This window comes from Emydura macquarii, unplaced genomic scaffold (assembly GCF_026122565.2).
Source record: "Emydura macquarii macquarii isolate MOO-44397 ecotype Brisbane River unplaced genomic scaffold, CSIRO-AGI_Emac_v2 contig_968, whole genome shotgun sequence".
Lineage (NCBI taxonomy): Eukaryota > Metazoa > Chordata > Testudines > Chelidae > Emydura > Emydura macquarii.
The window spans coordinates 13,780,354-13,805,366 of NW_027131105.1; the positions used below are offsets into that span (position 1 = coordinate 13,780,354).

At 40.0% G+C, this 25,013-nt stretch overlaps 1 protein-coding gene across 2 annotated transcripts; it reads left to right on the forward strand.

The window, feature by feature from the left end:
* The first annotated feature begins 3,576 nt into the window (after positions 1-3,576).
* RUVBL1 (RuvB like AAA ATPase 1) lies at positions 3,577-24,652 on the forward strand. 2 transcript variants are annotated; one of them, XM_067544269.1, is made up of 12 exons: positions 3,577-3,875; positions 4,813-4,899; positions 5,584-5,716; positions 9,705-9,856; positions 11,346-11,435; positions 12,320-12,469; positions 14,217-14,280; positions 17,128-17,326; positions 19,647-19,749; positions 23,211-23,302; positions 24,314-24,345; positions 24,442-24,652. In XM_067544269.1, the coding sequence occupies exons 1-11, from the start codon at positions 3,735-3,737 to the stop codon at positions 24,342-24,344; spliced, it is 1,242 nt and encodes a 413-aa protein (XP_067400370.1). In that variant the 5' UTR covers positions 3,577-3,734; the 3' UTR covers position 24,345; positions 24,442-24,652. The 2 variants fall into 2 exon arrangements, with proteins under 2 accessions (XP_067400370.1, XP_067400369.1); XM_067544268.1 differs by lacking the exons at positions 24,314-24,345; positions 24,442-24,652 and adding an exon at positions 23,634-24,269.
* Positions 24,653-25,013: the final 361 nt, after the last annotated feature.

Sequence of the window (25,013 nt, forward strand, 5' to 3'; positions counted from 1 at the left end):
GTTAGCACTTGCCCTCCACGTTCTTGTTTCTTACCCTTGGATGCATATATATATACATACCTCTTACCTGTGATTTCCACTTCATACACCTGATGAAGTGGGTTGCAGCCCACAAAAGCTTATGCCCGCAGAAATTTGTTTGCCTTTAAGGTGCTACAGGTCTCTCGTTTTTGCTGTATACAGACTAAAACGGCTACCCCTCTGGAACTTTTAACTTTTGAAGACTATTCATATGAGCAAGAGATGGAAGAGTTAGCTACACCAAGCAAAAGACAATGGTGGTCACTACACCTAAATTTCATTGTATATGGCAAAAACCAAGACAACTTTAATTTAATTCATTCATTCTCTACAGGTAGCCATTGAAATTAAATCCTCATTGTGGGATGGAGTTTTACCCACTGAACAAAACAGGGCACTGGCAATCAACACTCCTGTGTGGTCTATTCCCAGATCTGCCACTGACTCACTGGGTTGCCTTAGGCAAACCATTTAACCTCTCTGCGTGCCCGTATATAAAATAGAGATAATAATGTGTATCTCACAGGGGCTTTGAGAACCTTAATTATTGTTTATAAAGCTTCTTAAAAATCCTTAGGAGAAAGGCACTATAGAAGTAGAATATTACTATCCACCCTCTGGCTCCATATTAAAAGAAGATTAATAGTGATTTTTCCCCAAAAATGTTTGCACTCTACCACAGAGAAATAAGTAAATGAGTGTCAGGTATGAGACAATAGATTACTCTAATTACCCTCTGTAGTTTCAAAAGGGATGTCCGATTTTACGTGTTGATTGAACCATATGTCCATTTTTATCTTCTATTAAGATCTGCCCAATCACTGGTTCTTTCTGGTTTCTCCATTGATAAGATTTTACCCATAGCCTTGACCTCATGTTAATTATGTCATAGTCTTCAAAACTCTTAGAGAACTTGATTGTTTTCCCAGAACTGCAAGATGCTTGAAACAGGACTAGACCAGCTAACAACATTTGCATCAGGGCCAACGCACTGAAGAAATCAAGGAGGTATATTTGCTCATTCATATAGTGCAACCTTTATGTATTATACAAAATTGCTCAGTCTCCTGTTCAGTAGAGATTAGCAATTTGTATTATGTTGCAAATATGTCCTTTCAGCTCCATTTTCAATCTAATAGCCTAGGTGCTTTTTCCAATTATTTAAAGGATAGCTTATCAGCTTACCTTTAACAGACAGATTCAACAGAAATTCTTAGCTAAACATATATATCAAAATACACCCTTATAGTACCTATAAATAATACATTTAATACATTGCCATGTGCATGTAAATATACATAAAGTATATAGTATTTAAAATAGATTATGTAAATATAAGATGGTGGAATGACCCAGCAGAAAAAGAAAATCACAGACAACGGGGTCTTTTCCTTGAAGCATAACATTTATAACAAGAAATCAAAGTAAGTTACCATATGCAAAAAGAGGGTAAACAAAACTCCCCAACTTCAGTACCATAAAATGAAATGCAGCACCAACCCTTCCCAAAAATATTCCCATCTCCCTCTCTCTCCAGTTACCACTCTTGTAGTTCTTCCAATGGATTACCTGTAAAAGGGGAGGGGAAAGATAAACCAGAGATATCCCTTTGTTTACCAGGTAATGTCCCTGCACATCATCGAACTATTTATTTAAAATGTTACAAATTTGTTCGGTGTTCGGTCATTTAAATATACAAAACACTATAGCAGTTTGAATATTAAGAAGTTTTCCCATTTTTCTAGTATTTTAAATGTAGTTTGAATAATCACCCAAATACTTAAAAACCAACTGCAATAAATAGTAGCAGACTATAACAGGATAATACATTCTAGTACCCTGCATAGGAATGCAAAGTTCTTTTGTTGATTCATCCTGATGTCAATTGCTTAAACACTACATAAAGATGCAGAATAATTACTGCAAAGTTAGAGTGACAGGTGCATCTTTTTAGGTACAGCCAGAATACAAAAAGTGTATAGAATATAGCTCTGCACAGCAAAGAACTGACACAGAGGAAACTCCACAAGGACACTCCAAGAATAGTCATGTTTGGGATAGGGGAAATTAAGGCTTCTGTTTTGTTCTTGTTTTAGTTACTAATAATGCCAAGCCCCATAAAGGAGGTAAGTTTGATGTATATAGAGTATGTATATTGCTCAGAGCCAAATCAGAAATTCAGCTGCTTACACAAACACTTTGACTCTATGGAAAAATTACTTTTCCATGTACACATGTAATACAAAACATTATAAAATGTTAATGAAGGAAACTCCAAGATAGCTGGAAAATAAAAGGTTAATTTTGCTACCTATATTACAAGTACTTAGAGCAGTAGTTCCCAACCTTTTTGGCTTAAGGGTCACAGATATCAGTCTCCGCTAGCAGCCCCCACCCCACTGCAGCCAGATGGAAGGAGTTCAGGAAGGAAGCCTCCTCGCTGATCTCCCGTCCACCTGGCTGAAGCAGGGAAACCACATGCATCCTGTAGCACCGTGCGCTCCACCTAAGTCCCTAGGCTGTGACTCCCTTCTGCAGCCAGAAGGTACCCCAGGGCCTGTAGACCCAGGCAGAGCGCTCTGCGGTGCTCCCTGCTACAGCCAGTGGGAGGGGAGCACTGATCTCCCTTCACCTTGGCTGCAGCAAAGAGCCTGCACGGGTCTTGTAGCCCCAAGGTAACATGCTCCACCTGGGTCCTTGGGCAGCAGCTCCCTTCTGCAGCCAGAAGGGGAGAGGTAGGCCACTTCAAAAGACCCCATGGGCCACTTTTGGGCCACAGGTTGGGAACCACTGATTAGAATATTAATTCTTTAAAAGAGAAGTGTTAGCTTAGTTTCAGGACCAAAGTGTAGATTTTAAAGAAGTGCTTTCCTTAAGATATCACTATTTCACTGACAGCTATTATGGGGAAATCTAAACTTTCCTAGGAAAAAAGTGCATGGCTACATCCTTCTCCAGACCATTGCAAAAATCAATGGGCCAGCTGATCCCAGGAGCAACGGATGACCCCATACTTCTACCATACCTGCACAGAGTCCTTTTTACCAGTCAGTTCCAGCAAACAAACAATCACGCTCATTTAGAGGCAAAAATGAGCAGCCCATGAAGGAGATAGGGCTGTATGCCACAGGCACGCTATAGAGCAAGTGGATGTTTGTGCCATTTTCTGAAAATAACAAAATATTTATTTCTATTCATTAGAAACAAGCAGACATCGCTCCCCTCTATTTGCCAGAGGCACATGAGGCTGCAACCTGAGCAGACCAAGATTCCTCAGGCAAGTGAGCTAGGAGAGGAGTCTCCTAAAGCAAGGACATACCCCAGCTGGGGTTATTAATACCCCTCCCCTGGGGGGGCCTCCAGCCCCTATAACCCTCCTCTGTGGGCTGAGCACAGGAGACCCTGACAGCAACCCTCCAACGCGGGCGAAGCCGGAACCTCTACTAAGAGCACAAACGGAAGTAGATAGGCGGGCTCTCAAGCCTTCGCCAGAACAGACACCTGCTCTCACCAATAAATAGCGAGGATCTGGCGGCGCTAGCCAATGGCAAAGTAGAGGGCAGGGTCAGATAGCCAGGCGCAGGGAGCCTTGGTAACGCGCGGGCCGCACGTTGTCGAGCGGTGAGCGTGCGGACCGCAGGGCAGTGCCGTTACCGCCGTAGGCCGTTATCGGCCCCGCTCCGCCGCCGAGGCCCGAGCCCGTTGCCGCCGGGATGAAGATCGAGGAGGTGAAGAGCACCTCGAAGACGCAGCGCATCGCCGCGCACAGCCACGTGAAGGGGCTGGGGCTGGACGAGAGCGGCGCGGCCAAGCCGGCGGCGGCCGGGCTGGTGGGGCAGGAGAACGCCCGGGAGGTGAGGGCCCGGGCCCCTATGAGGGCGGGGTGCCAGACGAGCCATAAAGGGCCCCAGCGGGGAGGCCGCTGTTGGGGGGACTCTGCGGCCCCTCGCTACATCCCGTCCTCTGGCTAAGCGCTGCGGGGCCCCCATCCGCCCATCCCTACCGGGCTGGCGCCAAAACAGCCACGTGGGCTGAAATGTCTCGCCCCCCTGCTTCATGGGGCCCGGGTCGGGTCTCCTTGGCCTGCCCACCCCCGGGAGAGGCCAGCGTCCAGCTGTTGCGGGGCGACTTCTCTGTGGATGGCTTCCCACCTCTTTGCGTCTCCTGTTGGCCCTTTGGTAAAACTGGCCTCCTCAATCTGACCTCAGCTCCGGCAGTGCTGCAGTTATAACAGCTCAGCCTTACAGCGCTCCCCCTCCATGGATGTGGTGTCATCCTCTGTTTCTTACAGATGGGGAAACTGAGGCAAAGTGACTTGCCCGAGATCCCACAGCAATTCATTAACATAACTTGGGTGGAACCCAGATTTGCTAACTCAAGCCCCTGTCCTGTCCACTGGACCATACTGTTAGTGTAGTTTTTTTTATATGCTAAAGGCTTAAGAGCTACTTCGTTCTCAAACACGTATAGGGTACAGATAAGAAGTTTGTGTTTACAGTAAAGTGTCAGAACTCCTGAGTTCCAGTTGTGCCGCTGCCTCAGATTTTGAGTGATCTGGGAAAATCACTACTTCAGTTTCTGCCTCAGTTTCCCCATCTGTTATTGAGAGCATACTTAATCTTACCGGTGTTATGAGAAGTAGTTTTTGTAAAGCACTGTGGGTTCCTATGGAATCGAAGTTGCTATCACAGTGTAAAAGTGTTATTTTATCAAAAATGCTAGAGAATGTTCCTTTAAAGGTAATCTTTAGGTGTTCTGATAAATATCTAAATACATTTCTTTGATTTTTAGGCTTGTGGTGTTATAGTGGAATTGATCAGAAGCAAGAAAATGGCTGGTAGAGCTGTTCTGTTGGCAGGACCTCCTGGAACTGGCAAGGTATTGTCTTTCTTCTCAGTGCAGAAGATATTCTCTACCTCTTTATCTTAAATTAGTTTGTGTCAAATATTTTCCAATAACAACTTCAGCAGGTACCTTTTCCCGTTACTGAGACTTTTTTTAAGTATACATTTGAGCCAGAGTTGAGCCAGCATCGATCCGTTCTCCAAGTTGTATTTTGTCATGTTATGCGTTTGTGGTGGCAGTGTCTCATTCTAGTGCCAACAGTGTAAAAACCACCCTACATACATGAGTGAATGAAAATATAAGATGAAGTAGAGACTGTTCCATACTATTAAACAGTTTTATGACTAACTTAAAGTGCATTTAAAAAAAATGCTTGATAATACTTGGATGAAAGTCATGGTGCAAGGGAACAGTTCTGTTGTATCTGAGAAAGTAGAGGGGTAAGAACATAGGACTTAGGAGTCAGGATTCCTAGGTTCCACTTCTATTCTTCCATTGTCTGACTGGATGTATTTGTAGCTCTCTATGTGTAAAATGGAGTGCTGCGAGGCTTAAAAGAATATTTTTAAAGCACTTGCAGATTCTTGGACTAAATGAGCAAAGTATTTTAACCCTCTGGAGTGGTAATCCTCTTTTCCACAAGATCTTTCAGTCATTGTATAATTAATTTATGATAGTTTTTAAGTGCATAACAGTTCAGTCTCTTAATTTTTATAGACTGCTTTGGCTCTAGCTATTGCTCAGGAGTTAGGAAGCAAAGTTCCATTTTGTCCTATGGTTGGAAGTGAGGTCTACTCCACCGAGATCAAGAAGACAGAAGTCCTGATGGAAAATTTCAGAAGAGCCATCGGTAAGTGTTAAATCAGGAAAAGAGTAAAGTGCTGGGGTTTTTAAAAAAGAAAAAAAAATCTAAACACAACACTATTTTTCCAGCAGTTCGGGTGAGGGGCCCTGCTGTCATGGTCTACTTTTCAATTTTTTTTTAAGTCCTGTTTCATTTTGTTTTGTTCATCAGCTTAGCTGAGGGCAAGTGTATGCTAGAAATGCTACATTGGCGCAGCTGCATCTATCAACATAGAACCAATGTGGACAGCGCTTAGGTCACTGTGACTTGCATCGCTCAGTTTCTCTTTTTCAAACCCTTGAGTGATATAGATTGACTTAAGCAGTAGTGTAGATCGGCTCTGAGTCAGTATAGGTTATTTGCAGTATAAAACTTAATGCAATGCTCATCTTTGTCACCTCGGTTATTCCAGCTCATCCCTTCCCAAATTGTGGCAGGAGGGAAACTCTTTTGCATTCTCTTGCCTTGTCCTCCAATATCTTCTCCTGTTCCTGCATAGTGTTGCTGAACAAAGTTTTAAAAAAAACTTTAGAATCTGTCAACACGAGTCTTAGGTCTGCAGGAGAGTTTTGTAGAGGGAAATGCTTCTTTCTTTCCCTTCACAACATTCTCAATCCCTGTTAGCCAAATTTTTAAACCTAAGTTTCCTACACATCAATGCTTTGCCTGACTTTTTATTTTAAGTGAGCACAAGAGAATGCTTCATGCTAACAAGATCAGTATTTTATTAAGTGGTTAATTCTAGAGTGCATTTAAGAGGAAATTAATTTGAGTTGTCTTGATTTCATTTCATCTGAAAGAACAAAGTTAAATTTACAACAAAAACTCATTGAGTCTTTAAATTAATCTTTTTGTATTTTATATGATTGTTTCTTTCAACTGATAGTCAGAAATGGCCCTTGCATGCATTTGGATTGCATAAAGATAGCCTAATTGTTTTCAGTCTGAACACAGTATTGGTTAATTTCCCTCGCTTCTATATAGTGATTCACCATGGACTTCAGCTAGGTATTTGGTGAAGAAACATCTCTCTAAAGCCTGCAACTAAACAAAAGTTGCCCATTGATTTCTATAAAAAGGTGATTTTCAGTAGTCTGATATTTAAGTTACTGTTAGCTTGGCAGGGCTTGCAGGGAGGGAGATAAGAGAGAGAGCAGTCTGCAATATTTCCTTGATGTGATGAAATTCCTTGTCAGCTTTGGAAATTTGAACCAGTAGATGAAACCTGTGTCATCCACGTTGTCATCCCTAGAGATAACTAGAGGGAGTTAAATTATTGCTAACAGCCGACCACATTGTTGGTGCTCCACATTCCCTGAATGTCAGCACAGGAATACTTCTAAACAAATAGTTGTGTTAGTGAAAGACTGAGATTATTCTATTCCCTTCTGTTGAATTCCACATCAAATTAATCTAATGCAAGTTATTGTAAAACATGCCTTTGGGAAGATTTGTTCCTTTTAACACCAATTAAAACAAATCTAAACCTATTTTAAAGGACTAATAATCCTCTATTTTACATGAAGTAAACACTTTCTAATTATGCTCAGATCTAAGTTTTGGAAAGTTTCAGTTTTGTTGTTGTAAAAAGGAATTGCTAGTGCATGTTTTCAGAAATGTTTGCAGTTTGTTTTGTAAGTGGAATACTGCATTACAAGATATGTGATGACTGTAAGATAATTATTCTTGGATGTAGGAGAAACTTCAGTCTCAAGTCCCACTGTGTTCCTGATGCTTTGTCATGTGATTCTTCACATAGCACGTCATAATATGTGTGGTCTGTTACACATCTTATGGAAAGTACTTTCAGTTGGTTTAACCACCTCAGTTTTGACTAACAGTCAAACACCTGAGTCTCATTCACAGGGTTTCTTATTCTAGGACACAGCAACAATCTGCTGTGTTGGGGACAGTAGCCATATGAACAACCACTAGTGCATCAGATTCTCCTATTTTGTTCTGGTCCCTGCTTATTGACACTCTTCCTAACAAATGTACCCAGTATGGCCTCCTCCTTTCCTTTATATTGTTTTCTGTGCCATATTGGAGGTGCTGTCTGTCAAGGAATCCTGACAATAATAATTCTAATACTGGATTTATTACCAGGGTCTGACATGTGCTTGGCACTGTTCAGAACTCATCAAGACAGGCAGTCCCTGCCACGGAGAGCTTATGGTTCATGAGAGACATAAAAAGACAAGATGTACTAGGACTAGTAGATTATAGGACAATTCTATCCCCTGATTTAAAAAAAAAATTTAGCACAGGTGCTAATCCTGTATAGAGCTTATTAGCATTTGGCAAAGATGTTGACAGAAAATGTTAAAAGCATAGTTACAGTCAAAAATAACTCCTAAAATAGCCACTGCTTTAAACAGTATATTTATTCCCTATGTCTCCAGCCTATAACTGCTTGCTAAACTGGCAAACAAGATTTTACTTCTGTTATTACTGTTAGTCTAATACATACAGGACCCCACAAGTTTCTTTTAGAATCATGCTTCTGAATATAACCACAAAAAATGCCTCTGTTAATTAGAGAGCTTTTTGGCCTAGATCATCTCCTTCATAAACTCTGTACTTGCCTAAAATAAACCTTGCTCCTGCTACATCCAATTAAAATCTCTAACAACTAAGGAGCAATAATAATCAATTATATCAATGACTAGAAGCAATCACCATTAGCTATAAACCTCTGTGTGATGCTATCTTCCCTGTCTCTTTTCATGTCACTTAAATAATAAGATGCTCAGATCAGAGACTTGTTAATTTCTCTCAGGCACACCCAAGACACTATATAGAAATGTTAAATTTCTGAAATTATATTACCCTGAAATATACATTACAGGGATTAGACTACAAAGGTAAACCAACTATTCTATTGAAAATTATCAAATTCTTTATGTACAGCTCACGTTTGTTTTACTTTAAAAATCCCATTCTTAATCCGAGACCAGTAGGGGGAGACAGACCCATATTATTTTTGTCAAAAATAATTTTTTTCTCCTGTTGGCAACTCAAGATTACTGGTGAAGTATCTGATCCATATATTTATTTCAAAGCAAAATGAAAAGCTACAAAATAAGGGAAGTTTTATGGGGTTCTGGTGACCTCATCACCTGTACAGAATGTCTTCCCCTGTATCTCATTACAGGCCATTTGTTATTTTGGGGATAGTATATGAATCTCATAAAATAGCTATTGTACAGTATATTTTAAGTTGTGGTTTCTTTGAACTTTCATGTAGTTGGAATCTTTGCATAATTGTGGTGGTGGTAATGGTGGTGATTATCTTGGGATTATCTAACCATAAAACTCATTCTACCCCATAATATTTAGAAACCTAAAATATAAGTTAAAGATTTGATTATAGATAGCCAGAGAGGGAGTAATAGATACTATGGTTATGGGAGAGAAGCATACAGATTAGAAAAGTCTGCATATCACTGAAGGGGCTCTGTTAGAAATCCTGGAGCAGTTTGCATACCACCAGAGGTCAGTTTAACTATGTTTGCTGTATCTTTGGCTATAATACATTAATTTTTTTAAACCCCAACATTTTAAATAGTAAACATTAACCTTTCAGAATTCATTTAAAATAAAATGGTTAACATGCATTTTTATCTTTAACTTTGTTATTAGAATCTCTAAAGTTACATGCAGGCATTGGTTTTTAAAATCAGTGTCCTTAATATAATTATTGTGGGGCAGGATTTTGGCTTAAACTGCATGAATGTCCTTAGCGTTCTATTTAAGTGACCTAGGGATGAATTTTCTCTCCTACTAATATAAAAAACAGGGTATTAATTTTATTTTCTAGTTTCCAACATAGGGAATTACCGCAAAGTACACTGTATTTTATAAATTCCCTCAATGCTCTCTGAAATATCTTGCTATTGGCAAGAATGACTTCTAGATGGTGAGAGTCAAGAAAAATTAAATGTAAATGGCAACTCATTTATACATTGGAACTCATCTAAACTATTTCTTGTAGGGTTGAGGATAAAAGAGACCAAGGAAGTTTATGAAGGTGAAGTCACAGAATTAACTCCATGTGAGACTGAGAACCCTATGGGTGGATATGGAAAAACCATTAGCCATGTAATTATAGGACTCAAAACAGCAAAAGGAACCAAACAGCTGAAGGTATATATGTAATGAACTCTCCAGCATGTTATTCAGTGTCCCAGATCTGCATCCTTTCACCTTCTAATGGCACTTTGTTCCCATCTTACCTAATTTTGTGATCTCGATCTCCATACCAATAAAGTTTAAAATAGCCCATTTCTTCCCCGTCAGTGGTACCACTGTGTAGTGGTAGTGAACAAATTGACCTGTCCATCTTATATAGAAATATTAGTACCCGGGTCTCTTACTAGTAATTTAAAGACTTAACTTCAGATAACGGTATGTGTTCAACTACAGGGAGATTTGTTGATCCAGGAGTCCTGTGAAAACTCCCATTTCTCCCTAACCTTCTCTACTAAACACACACCTTCAGACTGCTCAAAGGATAGCTCAGACTGCAAGAGATGCTGTGTGCGCCACTTTGACAGCATTACCAGCCCCATGGAACAAAGGATTGAGCTCAGGAGCCAAACTGATCTGCCTCTCCAGAGCCTGACCCCAACTACAGTTTCATATTTATCATAACAATTAAATACATGAGGAAGTTTTTGTTTTGTTTTTTTAAACTGGCTTTCCTCTTAAATATTGGAAGATAGCTTCTTGGAATCTTTCCTGTATTAGTATAAATTATTTCATGTCACGTGCATCTTTTTTTATATTTAGGAGGAAGATCCAGTGGTCTGAATATGAACTCAGTTTCTAGCTCTCAGTCACTCCCAGACACTGACTCCCTTTGTTTCCTTAGACAAGACACTTAATCTGTACCTCAGCTTTCTTTCCCTATATGTAAAATGGGGATAAGAGAATTTACAGCAGCATCTCTGCTGTTAAGTATTGTTTTGAATTTGCTCAGTTTGAAAATGAAAAATAAGAGAATTCTTTGTGAAAGTAAATACAAAACCATATTCTGGCTTCCATTTTTCTCATTTATGTAACTGAATGGAGGAAAGAGAACAAAAAAGGGTCATATCACTCCATAAAAACATAAAAAGACATTGAGTGGTCAACAGGTGTAGTCTATTCCAGAACCAACAGCTAACCTTTTATAAGGTTTGACTAGCTGCCAAGGAAAGCACTACGCTTTGAGAACAAAGAGTATATCAATATGAAATGTAAGGGTATCCCCTTCCTGATATATACCAGCATCCTCAAAACTTGCCATAATGCAGTTGGTATTATAACATTAATTCATCAGAAAAATAGATTAGAGAAGAAAAGCTCAAAAACCCTCTATAAATAAAAGTTAAGTAAAATAGTAAATATGGCTTAGTCACAAAGTACACAGCCTCCTCCTCATATAGCAGGGGAAATGAATAAGGAAATGTATAATATGCTTTGTACATTCTCTTCTACATCTTGCCCTAAAGATTGAATTAAGCCTCAGAATTTCTAACTTTGTGAAATCTTAATTCATTTTGTCTGACTAACAAGCTTTGGTTTAAATCTCTTATTTCACAATCATTCTGAAATACAATGAAAATGTCTCACCTCCCATGTTTGTCTCCAGCTGGACCCCAGCATCTTTGAAAGTTTACAGAAGGAGCGAGTGGAAGCCGGGGATGTGATTTACATTGAAGCAAACAGTGGTGCTGTCAAGGTAAAACCAAAATATGACTTGGCTGTTAATCTGCTGTGCGTAGTCAGAGGACTTCCAGTGTCCCTCGGCCAAAGACCCTGTGACCTATTAACCTTATTTGGCTTGGAGGGGCTGGATAAGACTATTAAAGAAAGGCTCATGACTTTGCTGCTGTGGAGGGAGACATTCCTCCTGCCTCAAGACAGGGTGGTCATCCAGTGCACAATTAAGGTCATCTTGGCAAGGAAGTCATCACTGCAGTTGCCTGGGATGAGTTTTCATTCCTTTAACCTTTAAGATCATGACATCTTTCAAAAGGGAGGGGAAAAACCCAAACTTTAGTCATTTTCAAACTGAAATGTGCAGTATATTTAATCTTTCTTTTATCTCTGATATTTTCTCCACAAGATATATGCATGTGGAAGGGAATACTGCATTAGTTAGCATTCTTTTTATATCTGATTTAAAATGTAGTGTACAGCGATACTTGCTGTTTAATGGATGAGCGTAATATTTTGTATCTCATAATAAATCACCGACCTACAAAGAAGTCTTGAACAGTTCTCCCAATCTCTAGTTAATCTGCTGGATTTGTCCTTTAGCAGAAATTGCATACAGTTAAAAGAAGAGCAGAGGGAGGTGGAATAGTCTCAGTGGGGAAAATATCAGGGTTTTTTTTAACAAGGTTTTTGAGCCTTGATCAGTAGATAGGATATGCATGTTGCTAAGCGAGGAACAAGGCATATTCTGAAGTGTCAACCAAAGCTTGTCAAGACTGGAATTGTGAACCAAGCCCTTTATCAACTGTATATCACTCAAGATCTTGGCAACAAAACTAACTTTATACCTGTGTTTCTCTTCTCCCTCAACTTCTTTTCCTCCTCCACTCCCCCACTTTTCCACAGAGGCAAGGCAGGTGTGATACTTATGCTACAGAATTTGACCTTGAAGCTGAAGAATATGTTCCGTTGCCAAAAGGTGATGTGCACAAGAAAAAAGAAATTATTCAGGATGTCACCCTGCATGACTTGGATGTGGCCAATGCTAGACCTCAGGTACTTGACACTACAGACTAACTCTATGCAAAAAAACTGTTTCTTAACCTGAGGATGGGTACCAGACTAATCCAGGGGCATGTGGTGAAAGGGTGAGAAGCAGTGAGCATGGGGAATCCTGCAGGCCACAGAATCTACTCTCTCCACTGCAAACATACCACTATTGAAAAAAACAGTAAGTAGCACCTTGAAACCCACCATCTCTCTCTTCTCCTGCAGTTCATGGCCACAGAACCGGCTCCATATAGGTTCAGGGAACAACTTGCTTGCTCAACCTTTCTGTGTCTGATCTTGAAACTGTTGGCAGCAGGAGTACATTTCCCAGCCCCATAGAGACATTGGTAGACACTCTTCATCCCATCCAGCAAGTAGTTTTCTGTTGAGCAAGGGAAAAGCAAGAGGGGACAAAATACAAGAAAAGATGAGAAAATGAACAAAGAACAGAAAGGAAAAAGAATAGCAGCAAATGAGAGAGGAGGGGAAGAAAAAGCAAGAATGAGCAACTGGAGAAAAAAGTAGATGCAGTGACTATCGCAGCATAGTACCAGTGTATACAAGGAGAGGGGGTACCAGCCCAATACCTTACAAGAATGGCTTCCACAAGAGACATCTGGGAACCACTGCCCTAGAAGCTAAAGCATAATCTGTGCCAAAAAAAAACCCAAACAAAAAACTCTAGGGGCTGAAGCTACTGGGAGGCCTTTATAGGGAACAGTTGCCATCACCATGTGAAGAGTAGGTTACTTTCCTTTAATCACTGCTTAAAGATCTGAATTGGCAGCAGCCAGCAGGTCTGCATTGTTTTTATTTATTAAAATGTTCTGGATACAGATTAACTTCCTTTGCTCTGTATTTGTTTCATCGGACATGAAATGGGGACAGCAAACACTCTGATAAATTATCTTGTCAGACTTCACTGTAATTTCTGTAAGTGCCCCTGTATCCTTTAGAATCATTTAGCAATTTGAGATACTCCCCATGACTTGAAGTAGCACCACCTTAAGCATTCTACAGCAGCAAATTTATGTATAGGAAGGGGTTTTTCCTCCTTTCCCCAGTATTGGAAGGTCACCACTTTGTCAAGCAGTGCTGTATAGCGACAGTGACTTTCTTTTAAAAACACGAATACTTACAGGTTCTGTATGAGAGGGGACACTTTCAAAGCTGACATACCCACAATTTGACACCTCAAACCCCTTGTTTCAAAATAATCTCTTATAACAAAAAACCCCGCCAGAGTCACCCTACAAAAATAAGGGATGTAAAAGTCTTAAAATCCCAACACAGCCATCTGTTGGAAAGTTGAACACTCGCAGTCCAAACAGGCAGCTCCAGCCTTTCTGCTCCCTGGCCATTTCCATTGTTTGAACTGTCCTATAAGTGACATTGATGATGCTGTGGGAAAAGATGTTAAACTTTGCGCTGTCTCGTGGTTCTCTCTAAAGTCCAGACCTAAAAAGGGACTGACGAGGCACTTTTTTTTTTTTTTTTTTTGGTATTTAAAAGGATACATTTGGAATCCCAAGGCAGCGAAGTGATAATGGGTTGGACAGTTGGGTTAGAAATAGCATCAACCATTGTTAGAGCTAAAATATCATAAAGGACCCCAAATAAATGGTTACTCAACTTTCTCTCCTAATGGTGTAAACTCTTACCTTATATAGTAGCCTGGTCCATATCAAACTTGGTGCACTGAGCAACAGCACAAGAAGGAGAAATTGTTGATCTCTAACTTTGCTTTTTCCAGGGTGGGCAGGATATCCTTTCCATGATGGGACAATTGATGAAGCCTAAAAAAACTGAAATTACAGGTATAAAATTGCTTGCCCCACATCTTTACCCCAACGTAAACTATACTAGACAAGGAGTAGAAAGAATTGAATTATTATAGCATTTCTAATAGTGAATGTATTTCAAAGTACTTCAGAAATTAATGAGTTAGATGCCAGCAGTGCAATGACTGGAATCAAATGTGGCATCCATTATACAAATAACACCCCATATGTTGCTTAGGACATTGGAGCCCATTTTATTGAGAGGGAAAGTTAGTCAGAACACTAGAATTATTCCCCTATTTTTTCAAAGTGATGCCATTAGCTATGAGTAGGAAGGAAAAAATTGATACCATTATAGAACTAAATTCTTTTTTCACCTTGGAGTGTGCTACTTTTTTTTCTCATACTATGCAACTGTACAATGGTTTTGCAAATGGCTGTGAAAGGATCACTATTTGTGGTTCTGTTTGGCATTGACTCACCTATAGCAACAGCTCATGGACTTTAATATGGGTGCTGCAAATGGAACTAATTCTCTTCCTACCTACAAATCATAGAAGGAAAAATATTTGCAATAAAAATCTTCTGTCCTTTTTGCTTTGAAAGAAAAGGTGCTTCAACAAGTGTCTGTCTAAATTCAGATCAAAGTCTGTTTCAATACTAAGTTGAACAACATTCTTTGGGAGTATTCCATCTCTTGCAGAGATCGCTTTCCATATTCTAAAGTCAGACTTTATCCATGTAACATCTTGTGCAGCTTTGAGATCCATATATATATGTTCAAAAGGCTAAAAAATTTTATTTTTGTTTATATACAAATGTTATGTTAAAATAAATCAGCCGTGCTTAGCTTTCATTCCAGTCATGCTTGGAAACATTGTCAAAGTTCCTCACAAACTATGCAAGCAAGAGAGTTATCCTAGTTGAAAATGCTAGGAACTCAGCATTCAAGCAGATGGTGATGCTTATACTTAGGTGAATAACAAAATTCTTCTCTCACTCTCGCAGTCTCTCAGTTTATTGTATTAATATGTTTTAACTGTGGAATGTATAAATGTGGGATAGAAAACAGTGGGCATTATAGAAACATTGAAATGGGGGATAGAGGATTGTATACTGGATCAGACCTGAGATCAGTCTCATCCAGTATCCTGTCTGACAGTGGCCAGTACCAAATGCTTCAGAGGAAAGTGCAAGAATCCTGCAGTAGGCAGGTGTGGGGTCAGCTGTCGTGACCAGCCTATCATTGCTGATCTCTTCTTACAGTTGGAGATTGGCTTACTCACTGAAGTATAAAATGAAATATCCCTTCTAAAAATTTAGCATTAATTTTAACAACTCAGTACTTTGGATATCTGCAGATTGAGCAGAGGTCTTTGATCTGTCTGACACTACCCAGATTCCTTTCCTGAGTTAATAAAAGTTAATTTAGAACCTTGTAAAGCATAAAGTAGTTCAAATTTTTCCCTCCAACATGCATTACTTTGCATTTATCAACATTGAACTTCTCTTGCCATCATTTTGCCTGTTCACCTCACTCAGTTAAGCTCTCGGCAGTTCCTCCTGGTCCTGCAAATTTTGCTACCTTATTACTCACCACCCCCCTCTCCAGATCATTAGTTATTTTAAATACTGGACCTAGTACAAACACTTGTTAATTTTTTGCCATGATGAACACTGACCATTTAATCTTATTCTTTGGTTTGTGTGTTCTAGCCAGTTTTTGATCCTTGACCATACTTTGACTGTCACCCCAGGGCTAATTGGCTACTTTTGGAGCCTCTTGTGAGGGATCCTGCCAAAGACTTTTTGGTGGGCAGTCAGCTGAACTTGAGCCTCCAGTGTGACACTGTGGCCAAAAGGACTAATGTGATCCTTGGATGCATAAATGGGAATCTAAAGTGGGGGTAGAGAGGTTATTTTATCTCTGTATTTGGCACTGGTACAACTGCTGCTGGAGTACTATGTCCAGTCCTAATTGCTATAATTCAAGAGTAATATTGATAAATTGGAGAGAGTTCAGACAGGAGTCATAAAGATGATCAAAGGATTGGAAAACATGCCTTATAATGATAGGCTCAAGGAGCTCAATCTGGTTAGTTTAGCAAACAGAAGACTGAGTGGTGACTTGAGCACAGTCAATAAACACTGACATGGAGACAAATACTTGATAATGGGCCCTTCAGTCTAGCAAAGATATGAGATCCAACAGCTGGAAGTTGAAGCTAGACAAATTCAGACTGGAAATAAGGCATTTTTTAAACAATGGGGGTAATTTATTATTGGAGCAACTTATGGTGTCATCTCCATCACTGGCAATTATTAAATCAAATCTTTTTCTAAAAAAACTGCTCTGGGAATTATTTTGGGGGAATTCTATGCCCTCTAGTATAGGAGGTCAGACTAGATAATAACAATGGTCACTTCTGGCCTAGAATCCATTGATAAAGAAAGTCTAAGATTTAGTGGGACATGATTTTCCATGCTGTTTTTTATTTTGGTTTTTAAAGTCACTTTTTACACCATTGATGTGGGGTTGTGCATACAAAACAACCAGCTTTGAATGTAAGTTCCGAAAATTGAAAGTGAGAAATAACTCCTCCAGAATGTATGCTCTACATTGTACATACATCAAAGAGAACCTCTAATTGCACAGCCATCTTTCTCTTCTGAATCCAAGAAAACATGGACCCTCGTTCAGTCGGACTCACATACCACAGAGACTTTGCATTGCCAGTGACTCACCCATTCAGGATGGGATATCTGTTTAGAATCAAGATGCTATGAAAATGGTATCTCCCGCTTTCGTGTCTTAGAGTCCCTCACATAGATGCAGAGAGCACTAACAGAACAATTAAAACTGTTTTCTTTCCTGTCTCTTAGACAAGCTTCGAGGGGAGATAAACAAAGTGGTGAATAAATACATTGATCAAGGCATTGCGGAGCTGGTCCCAGGTGTGCTCTTTGTTGATGAGGTTCACATGCTGGATATTGAATGTTTCACGTATCTGCATCGAGCACTAGAATCTTCTATTGCTCCCATTGTCATCTTTGCTTCCAACCGAGGGAACTGCATTATCAGGTACAGTTTTTGAAGCTGAATTCTGCATCGTTTGCCTCTGTCCATAAGCCTCCAAATTAGCTGCCTCCATACCAAAAACTATGATCTTTGTATGCTTTCATCTTTGGTACTGACACCTATGATGATCTGGATGGGTCACAAGCCACATCCAGTGCTGGAGGGCTGCTTGAGAGCTACACCATGGGGAAAGCAAGAGAACAGTGGGTTAGAGAGTTGGGTGGAAATATTTTTTTTTCCATTTGTTTCCATGGACTCACCTTTCTATCCCTTCAACAGCTGCTACTGGCAAGTTTGTTTCCATGTTCTACTGTACTCTTCTTTGGCCTCCTTTTTAATGCACACATATGCCTTCCTGCCCTCAGGTACATTCAGTATACTGCTGCTAAAATCATCTTCCTGGACCCTGGTTCCTCCTCTTTTTCCCTCCATCCCCTTTGCGTCTTTTCTCTGGTTCCCCTTCCTCCACTGCATCAAATTTTAGCTGTTTTCTCACCTTTAAGGTCTTTCACAGCTTAGTCCTTCCCCCACTTTTCTGTCTCATTACGTTGACTTGGCTTCTTGTGCTCCTACAGAAATGCCAACCAGTGCATCTCTCTCACAAGCACTTCCATGCTTTCTTCCATGGCTTCCCTTATGCATGGCATGCACACACCACTTTGAACTAGTCAGTAAAATCACTATTTTCCCTCAGATCCCTCCAATGCCCACTTCTACCATGTTGCCTGTGGTAAACTGCTATCTTATTTCTAAATAAGATGCCGGTAGGCAGCACGTGGCAGGGGGTTGGTGCCAGCCGGCTGCTAGCACCCTTTGCACTCCCAGAGGTGCTGGCAGGATGCAGGAGTGCAGCCACGTGCAAAGCTTGGGCCACATCAGTGCACAGGCTGTGGCTCTTTAAAACTTCTCCATAGTGCAGCTGACTCCCAGGCCAGTCATTGGCTGCAGCCTTCAGTTTCTTGCAGCAGCAGCTGCGGGGGTGAGGCGAGGGTGTGAAAATAGCTTCCCCCGGTGGGGTGGGGTGGGGTGAAACAGCACCCTTGGCTTTACGCTGTTTGATCAGTTGTTGCTAACAGGTTTCTAGCATGGCTTCCCTCACTATAGATTAGGTAGGGATTGTTATTGTATCTGTTCTGGGCCCTGTAAAATACAATGAAGACCTGTTTAAAGGATTGAACTTCACAAGCACCAGGACACAGTTGAAGATACTGTTAAATAATTGACACCTATTGTTAGTAGGGTGCATAGGTGCGGGTGTCTGTCACGTGGGAAGAGGGAGGTCACAAAATGAATGCTTTTAATCTTGCCTTAAAAATGGGTCATGGATTATGATCACAATACCTGCAAATCCATTGGCTATGGTGTTTAAAAGCTCATACTACTGTACCAAATGTTTTAAGTAGCTTTCCCATTTATGTCTGCCTGCAGCTGGCCATTAGCAGGGTCAAGAGAAGTATCTAGTCATCTGCATAATACAGTTGGCTGTATATCCTCATATGACTAGGAATAGGTTCATATGAAAGCAAAGTGCCATCTACTGGGAAAACTTAGTTGGAGAGGTTTTCAAAAATGTACTTTTTCACTGACCCTTTGCATAACTTCCTGTGAACCTAAAGCTCTCAAATACTGGCACTGAGTTTGGAAGTTGAAATGTCGGTCATAGCAAAGGAGTTTTAGTCTAGAATCTTTGGTGTCACTTTTCCCTGCTAAAAGAAGAGTTCCCAGGACTGTACTGTAAGCTTAATACATAGTCTTGCATTTGCACCTGTCAGTCTGCTGGATTGCTAATGTGGAATATGAACCACGACAATATTAGATAGTCAGTATGGAATACTGAGCAGTTTGATGGCTGGTTAACGCAGAGAAGATGCTCTCAAAGTTCAGTATTGCATATAATATCTTTATTGGTTAAACAGTATAGTAAATAATTTGCATACACATACAAATAACACATACAATACACTTGGGAATATCAGACAGACAGATACAGCATGTATGTTCTTTAGGGACTGACCAGCATTATGAGAAGATGCGGTAAAGAAGCTGGTACCAGCTAGTTCCCACCTCTCAGTATTACTATGTGAAATAATTGAGTGCAGGGGAAAGAGTACTTTCATTTTGGGCTGTTCAAAGTTTAGCATCCAAACACCAGAGTCTGTTCTCCCTTGTCATGTATGTAGTTCCCATTAGTGTTTCGTGTGAGTGTGCCTCGTGGTAGAATAGACACTTCTGTCCACAGGTTGTCTTACAGTGCATTCAGTTGCCAATATCAAAACCAAGCCCATGAATGAGGAGTCTGACCTCTTTTTTGTATCTCTTCCAGAGGCACAGAGGATATAGTGTCCCCTCACGGAATACCACTGGACCTTCTGGATAGGGTGATGATTATTCGAACCATGCTGTATACGCCACAGGAAATGAAACAGGTAAGGGCTATATTAAATACTTCTTTAAAAGTTTCTGGAATTCCAGCCTATAGAGGTAAGAAAGAGCATGGGCCTGTATGTCATGTTACATTGTAACTATTTGTTCTCTGCTGGGGCAGCAGGGTTTACTCCTAGAACCATGTCTGTGCCATGAAGCCTCCTATGGACATGGTGACTAACTTGCCTTTCTGGGTTGGTTTTTTTTAAATTGAGTGACTGATACGATGAACTAGAATGGTAGAGTCTGAATTTTGCCTGCTGAAGGGCTGCATTGATAAATTGACTGGCGCTTGAAAGGCTATGAGTGGATTACTCTTGCCTTTAGCTGTAACATAGAGGTGCTGTCTGCACAATCTACCTGTTCCAACATGCAGTGCTTGTTTGCCCAATGTGAAATGAAGCATTATGGGTTGGGACCTTTGGTCTCTGCAGACTGCACCTCCATGTTAAAGATGACTGTAGCTGTGGTGTAGAACTCTAGACTGCTCTTCTGCCACTCCTACCCTAGATGTACTTTCTGTATCTTTATCCTACTTCTGTCTCTGCACTTCACAAAATAACATTGTAAATTTTTTTCACACTCCTAGGTGGAGTTCTGGAGTGCAGAAAGAGTTGTAGTGATACATTTCTCAATACCCCAAGGCTTTCGTGGGGGCCATCACAATGTATTGTATATTGATTATAATTCTTGGGTGCCATTATGATGCATCGTGTCAAAGATCCCCCTCATTAGCGTCTCAATAGCATGAACTGACATGATACAGGAGCCATTACAGTTTATCATGTCAATTCTTTGTATTATTTAGGAGATAATGTCAATGGAAGGGAGCGTTGTCACAAGATAATGGGCTCCTGCTGCTGGATAAGTGCCAAGGTGAAGCAGAGGCATTTATCGAATATAAACGTAGAGGCAAAACCTCATTTCATTTGGTATGAGGAGGCTTTTGTGAATTGCTATTTCAAGGCATGCTCATGATGGTTTTTGTGCACCTGAAAGGACAGCTCAAGCATTGTAGTGTAGATTACAATGGAAGTGGCCAGAGGGTACAGTAATACAATTGGGTTTTATCTGTCTATAAAGCCAGTTTTAAAGTTCTGACTTGCTCTCAAAGCCTGGAGATTCAGTGAGGGTTGCCACTCTGTCCTGGACTTCTCCCTGTTGTGCCTACATTTTCCCAGGCACAAAGGATATGTTAAGGTAGTGGCAGCATGTATTTTGAATTGCCTTTTGTTGAGTTAAAGTAAAATGTTAACATTTTACTATAGTTTGATAAAATATAAACTGTGCTGTGCTATCACATTGGACACCCTCAAACTATCCCGGTAGTCTATTAAATGATTAAAGATCTAATTTATTAATGATATAGAACAGGAATTGTGTGTTTGCCATGACTTGCTCATGTGGGGGAAGGAACTGCACTAGTGCTGTTCCCAAAGCCAGTTACAGGGTATTGCCGATTATGCCCAATAAACCATGGCACTCAGTGTTTAATGTGTCCATAATTAGACAATCTTGCTTTATTTGGTAATGACTGACCTCCTCCTCAAGTGAGTGGAAGCTGGTGCAATTGAGTTTCATTCCTGACCAAATAGAACTGTGTGTGTAAGTTAAATTTTTTTTTTTTTTTTTTTTTCACAAGCATGGGGGGGGGGGGGAAATCACTGTTTTTAAATGGTTTTTTTGAATGGGATAGTTCCCCTTTTTGTCTGTCTTGCTAGGAAAAGGCAGTATTCATAGGCAGTGTGCACTGTTTAACAAAGGACTTGCCCTTTTAGGGGGTCACATGAGAACTTTGAGCTCATTCTGTGAATAATTTTCATTACTCATTGAAAATAGTGGAACTTCACTTTTGACCAGTTAAATGGATCTGTGCAAAACTTTTACTTGTGCCAGGGTAGTTTACAGTATATGTAAAATGCTTCTTACATTTGTAGAGTGATGGAAGTTAATATCTTGTGTACAGATTCCTTTATCCAGCTTTAGTCAGAGCAAAGGAATCCCAAATATCTTAATCCTACAATGATGTGTAAGAAACTTGCTTTACAAAAAAAGCCAGCCTAAAATCCATCTTAATATTAAACTCATATGTGTGTGTACTTGCATAACAGGGACTTCTGTTCTTGAACTCACTCACCCAATAAACACTTCTTCCATTTTACAGTAGCTTGTTTATACACATTTGCTGGGTTTAGTGTCCTGATCTTGCGTTCTTGTCACTGAGCAGAGCCTGTCACAAGCTAAAAAGTTATAAAAGCAGCTTTTTAAATGTGGCATTAACCTAGACTGACACTTCAAGGTGTATTTTCTGGAGAGGGTCATTGTGGAATAGCAATATCTGAAGAATGGAAAAGTGAAATTTAGTTTGGTTTTTTTTTTTTACTAGATGCTTTTAAAATCTCAAATCTGCCATTAATTTTGAACATTAAAAGCTGCTTCAATGTGTAATTTTTTAGCGCAACTTTCTGCTGTATCAAACCCCTCTCTTTCACTCTCTCTTCCCCTACCCCGACTCGCCTGCTGCATTTTTATGGCTTTAATTTAAACAACTGCTTCTTGATATCTTGTTTACAAAGCTGCCAAAGTGAAAAATACCTGTATTATATGAGGCTCGCAGTTCCAGAGTTATCTCAGCACTACAACACAACATCATTATCCAGTCTGCCCCTTATCACTCAGCTAGTAATACGGACTTCTGGGAGACTTGTGCCACTTTTGTTACAGCTTTATACAGTCAGGCTTATTGGTGATATCTTACTCTCCACCTTTACAAAGATCTTCAAACTGGTACAAGCTTGAGACTGTTCTTGAAAGATTAGATTCTCCTTAGTGATTTGGGGGGCAGGTAGGTGAACCTTAGAGTAACTTTTTGATTTATTTTACCATCTTATTTATCAAGTGAATAAAAAGTGTGTGGTGTGGAGTGAGCAGCTATGGGGAAAGCATAGCTTTTCATAGGGTTTGTAGGAGTGTTCTCTATAGCACACTTACAGTGACTTACAGTCTGCATGATCGAGATTGGGGCAGCTCTGTGCTTTTGTGTGCACAGGACTCTGACTGCCCTCGTCAATAGCTAAGTGATTTTCCTATGTAAGCTTGATACTAGACTTCTAATTACTAAATAGGCTTAACCAACCTTGCAAAATTATCATGAAACTTTACCAGCTCATACAGAGTCCCTCCCTTGTCCTTTACAATGATGATTAATGATATCCAGAGGTATTCATCCTGGATGATTTAGGATTTTACAGGGTTGGTTTTTTTGTTTCCTTTTTTTAAAAGGATGCAGCAGATGTTTTTAAAAAAAATTTGTTTCATGTCTCATCTCTAACAGGGTGTCTTATCTGCCATTATGTGCTCTCTCTATATATATTGTATAATTTAACAAGCATGGTATCTGCTACTGTCCAGACTGTTACATGACTGCTGCAGCTTCACTTCTTCACTTTATATATCCCAACAGATCATAAAACTTCGAGCCCAGACAGAGGGAATTAATATTAGTGAGGAAGCCTTAAACCATCTAGGGGAAATTGGTAACAAGACAACCTTAAGGTAAGTAGAGCCCATCAGATTTTCTTATGCCCTGCAATGACTGGATCTGGAAGTAATGTGGTATCGTATACTACACCCTTCCCAGGGTAAGAGTCAGCCTTAGTTGCTGGACAGTGACATCTCGCCCCTTAGGAATGGCTTTTAACACTAACCAAAAGTGGTAGTCCTTTCATTTCCCTTGCTGAGGAGGTGCACTAGGCACTCACTGGACTCTCGTTGCTCTTTGGTACAAAGCTGGTGGTAGGAATCTGACAAGGTTAGTTGTACCTTTTAGGAGTTTGTTCTGATAGGCTGAATTAACAGTACATCTTCTTTCCCTATTTGATCACAGGTATGCTGTGCAGTTATTGACACCAGCTAACCTGCTAGCCAAGATTAATGGTAAAGACAGCATTGAGAAGGAGCACATTGAAGAAATAAGTGAACTTTTCTATGATGCTAAATCATCTGCAAAAATTTTGGCTGATCAACAAGAAAAGTACATGAAATAAAGCAACTTGTTGCACATTATATGCTTTGGAGTAACTTTTAACCCTTCCAAGGGTTGGCTTAATTATTCAAAGAGAAATGGGCAAGAGAAATGGTAATGGTTAATCTCCTTTGGGACTGAAAAGTATTTAAATGGTAAGATACTTCAAGATACGAAGCTGACAGTCCAATATTCCTACTTTGCTGGAAAGCAATAAGATGCTCCCTGATGCCTGTAACATTTTAGTTTCCCTTATATTGCGTATCCATGAAATGGATACACAACCCATCATTTTTGCTTGTCCTTTAGATTTGGATACAAAAATGCTCTAGGCTTAAGAGAAGCCTTCTGATTTCTCATGTTGAAGCTGATTCTTAAGAAGTCTGTTTTCTTTAGGACCTTTGTTTTAACTTAATTTGCTGGAACAAGAATTCTTCCTTCTGAAAATTTGGAAGTGATGTTTGTCTGCTGTGCTTTTTAATAAAACCTTTCGAGTAATGCCTGTTGTGTTTCTTTCATTCTGCATGCTGATCTGCCTGAAGAAATGGCCTCTCATTTCTTCTGACTTCTTAAGGTAAGGATGAGTGAAAATAAAAAACAGAACTTACGCCTTTTTTGCTGCTTCATGACATAATTGTTTATCAAGAATGTGATGTCTTTTTTGGTGTAGGGTGTGTTCTAGACTGCTTTGAGGAAACCAAAGATGTGGAGTGGAAGCTCTCATCCCTGTCCAAAACCCTGGATCCTGTGAAAGGGCATGGGATTACTCTAACAAAGATATCTTATTCCAATTGTCAGGGGAGTTTTGGTTGTAATTCAGTTGTTTTGGACAATCTGAATAAAAATCATTTCCCTTACCAAGGAATACTCTGTGTCCTCCTACTAGAGCTCTAGTCAACCATATTTTCTCCCAAGAATATAAAGGTAGACAAAACACTTTATTTCTAACAAGAGGAAGAAATGTCCAGTGGCTGTGGTGTTAGCTTGAAACTCAATGAAGCTGAGTTGAATTCTCTACTCTGCCTTAAACTTCCTCCTGCATGATAATAGGTAAGTCACTGACTCTGTGCCTCAGTTCCCCATCTGTAAAGTACAAACAACACTTCCGGTTGTTATGAAGGCAAATGCATAAAGATCAAGGCTCTTCCATATTACGGTAATGGAGGCCAGATAAGTACTTAAGATAATAGAATTGGGTGAAATAATTGAGAAAATACCAAAGCAGTACACCCTCTTTGCAAG

Coding starts and splice junctions, on each gene's coding strand:
- RUVBL1 (XM_067544268.1), top strand. CDS start 3,735: ATGAAGATCGAGGAGGTGAAGAGCACCTCGAAGACGCAGCGCATCGCC. Junction 5,717..9,704: donor AAATTTCAGAAGAGCCATCG/GTAAGTGTTAAA, acceptor TATTTCTTGTAG/GGTTGAGGATAAAAGAGACC. Junction 19,750..23,210: donor CGCCACAGGAAATGAAACAG/GTAAGGGCTATA, acceptor ATATCCCAACAG/ATCATAAAACTTCGAGCCCA.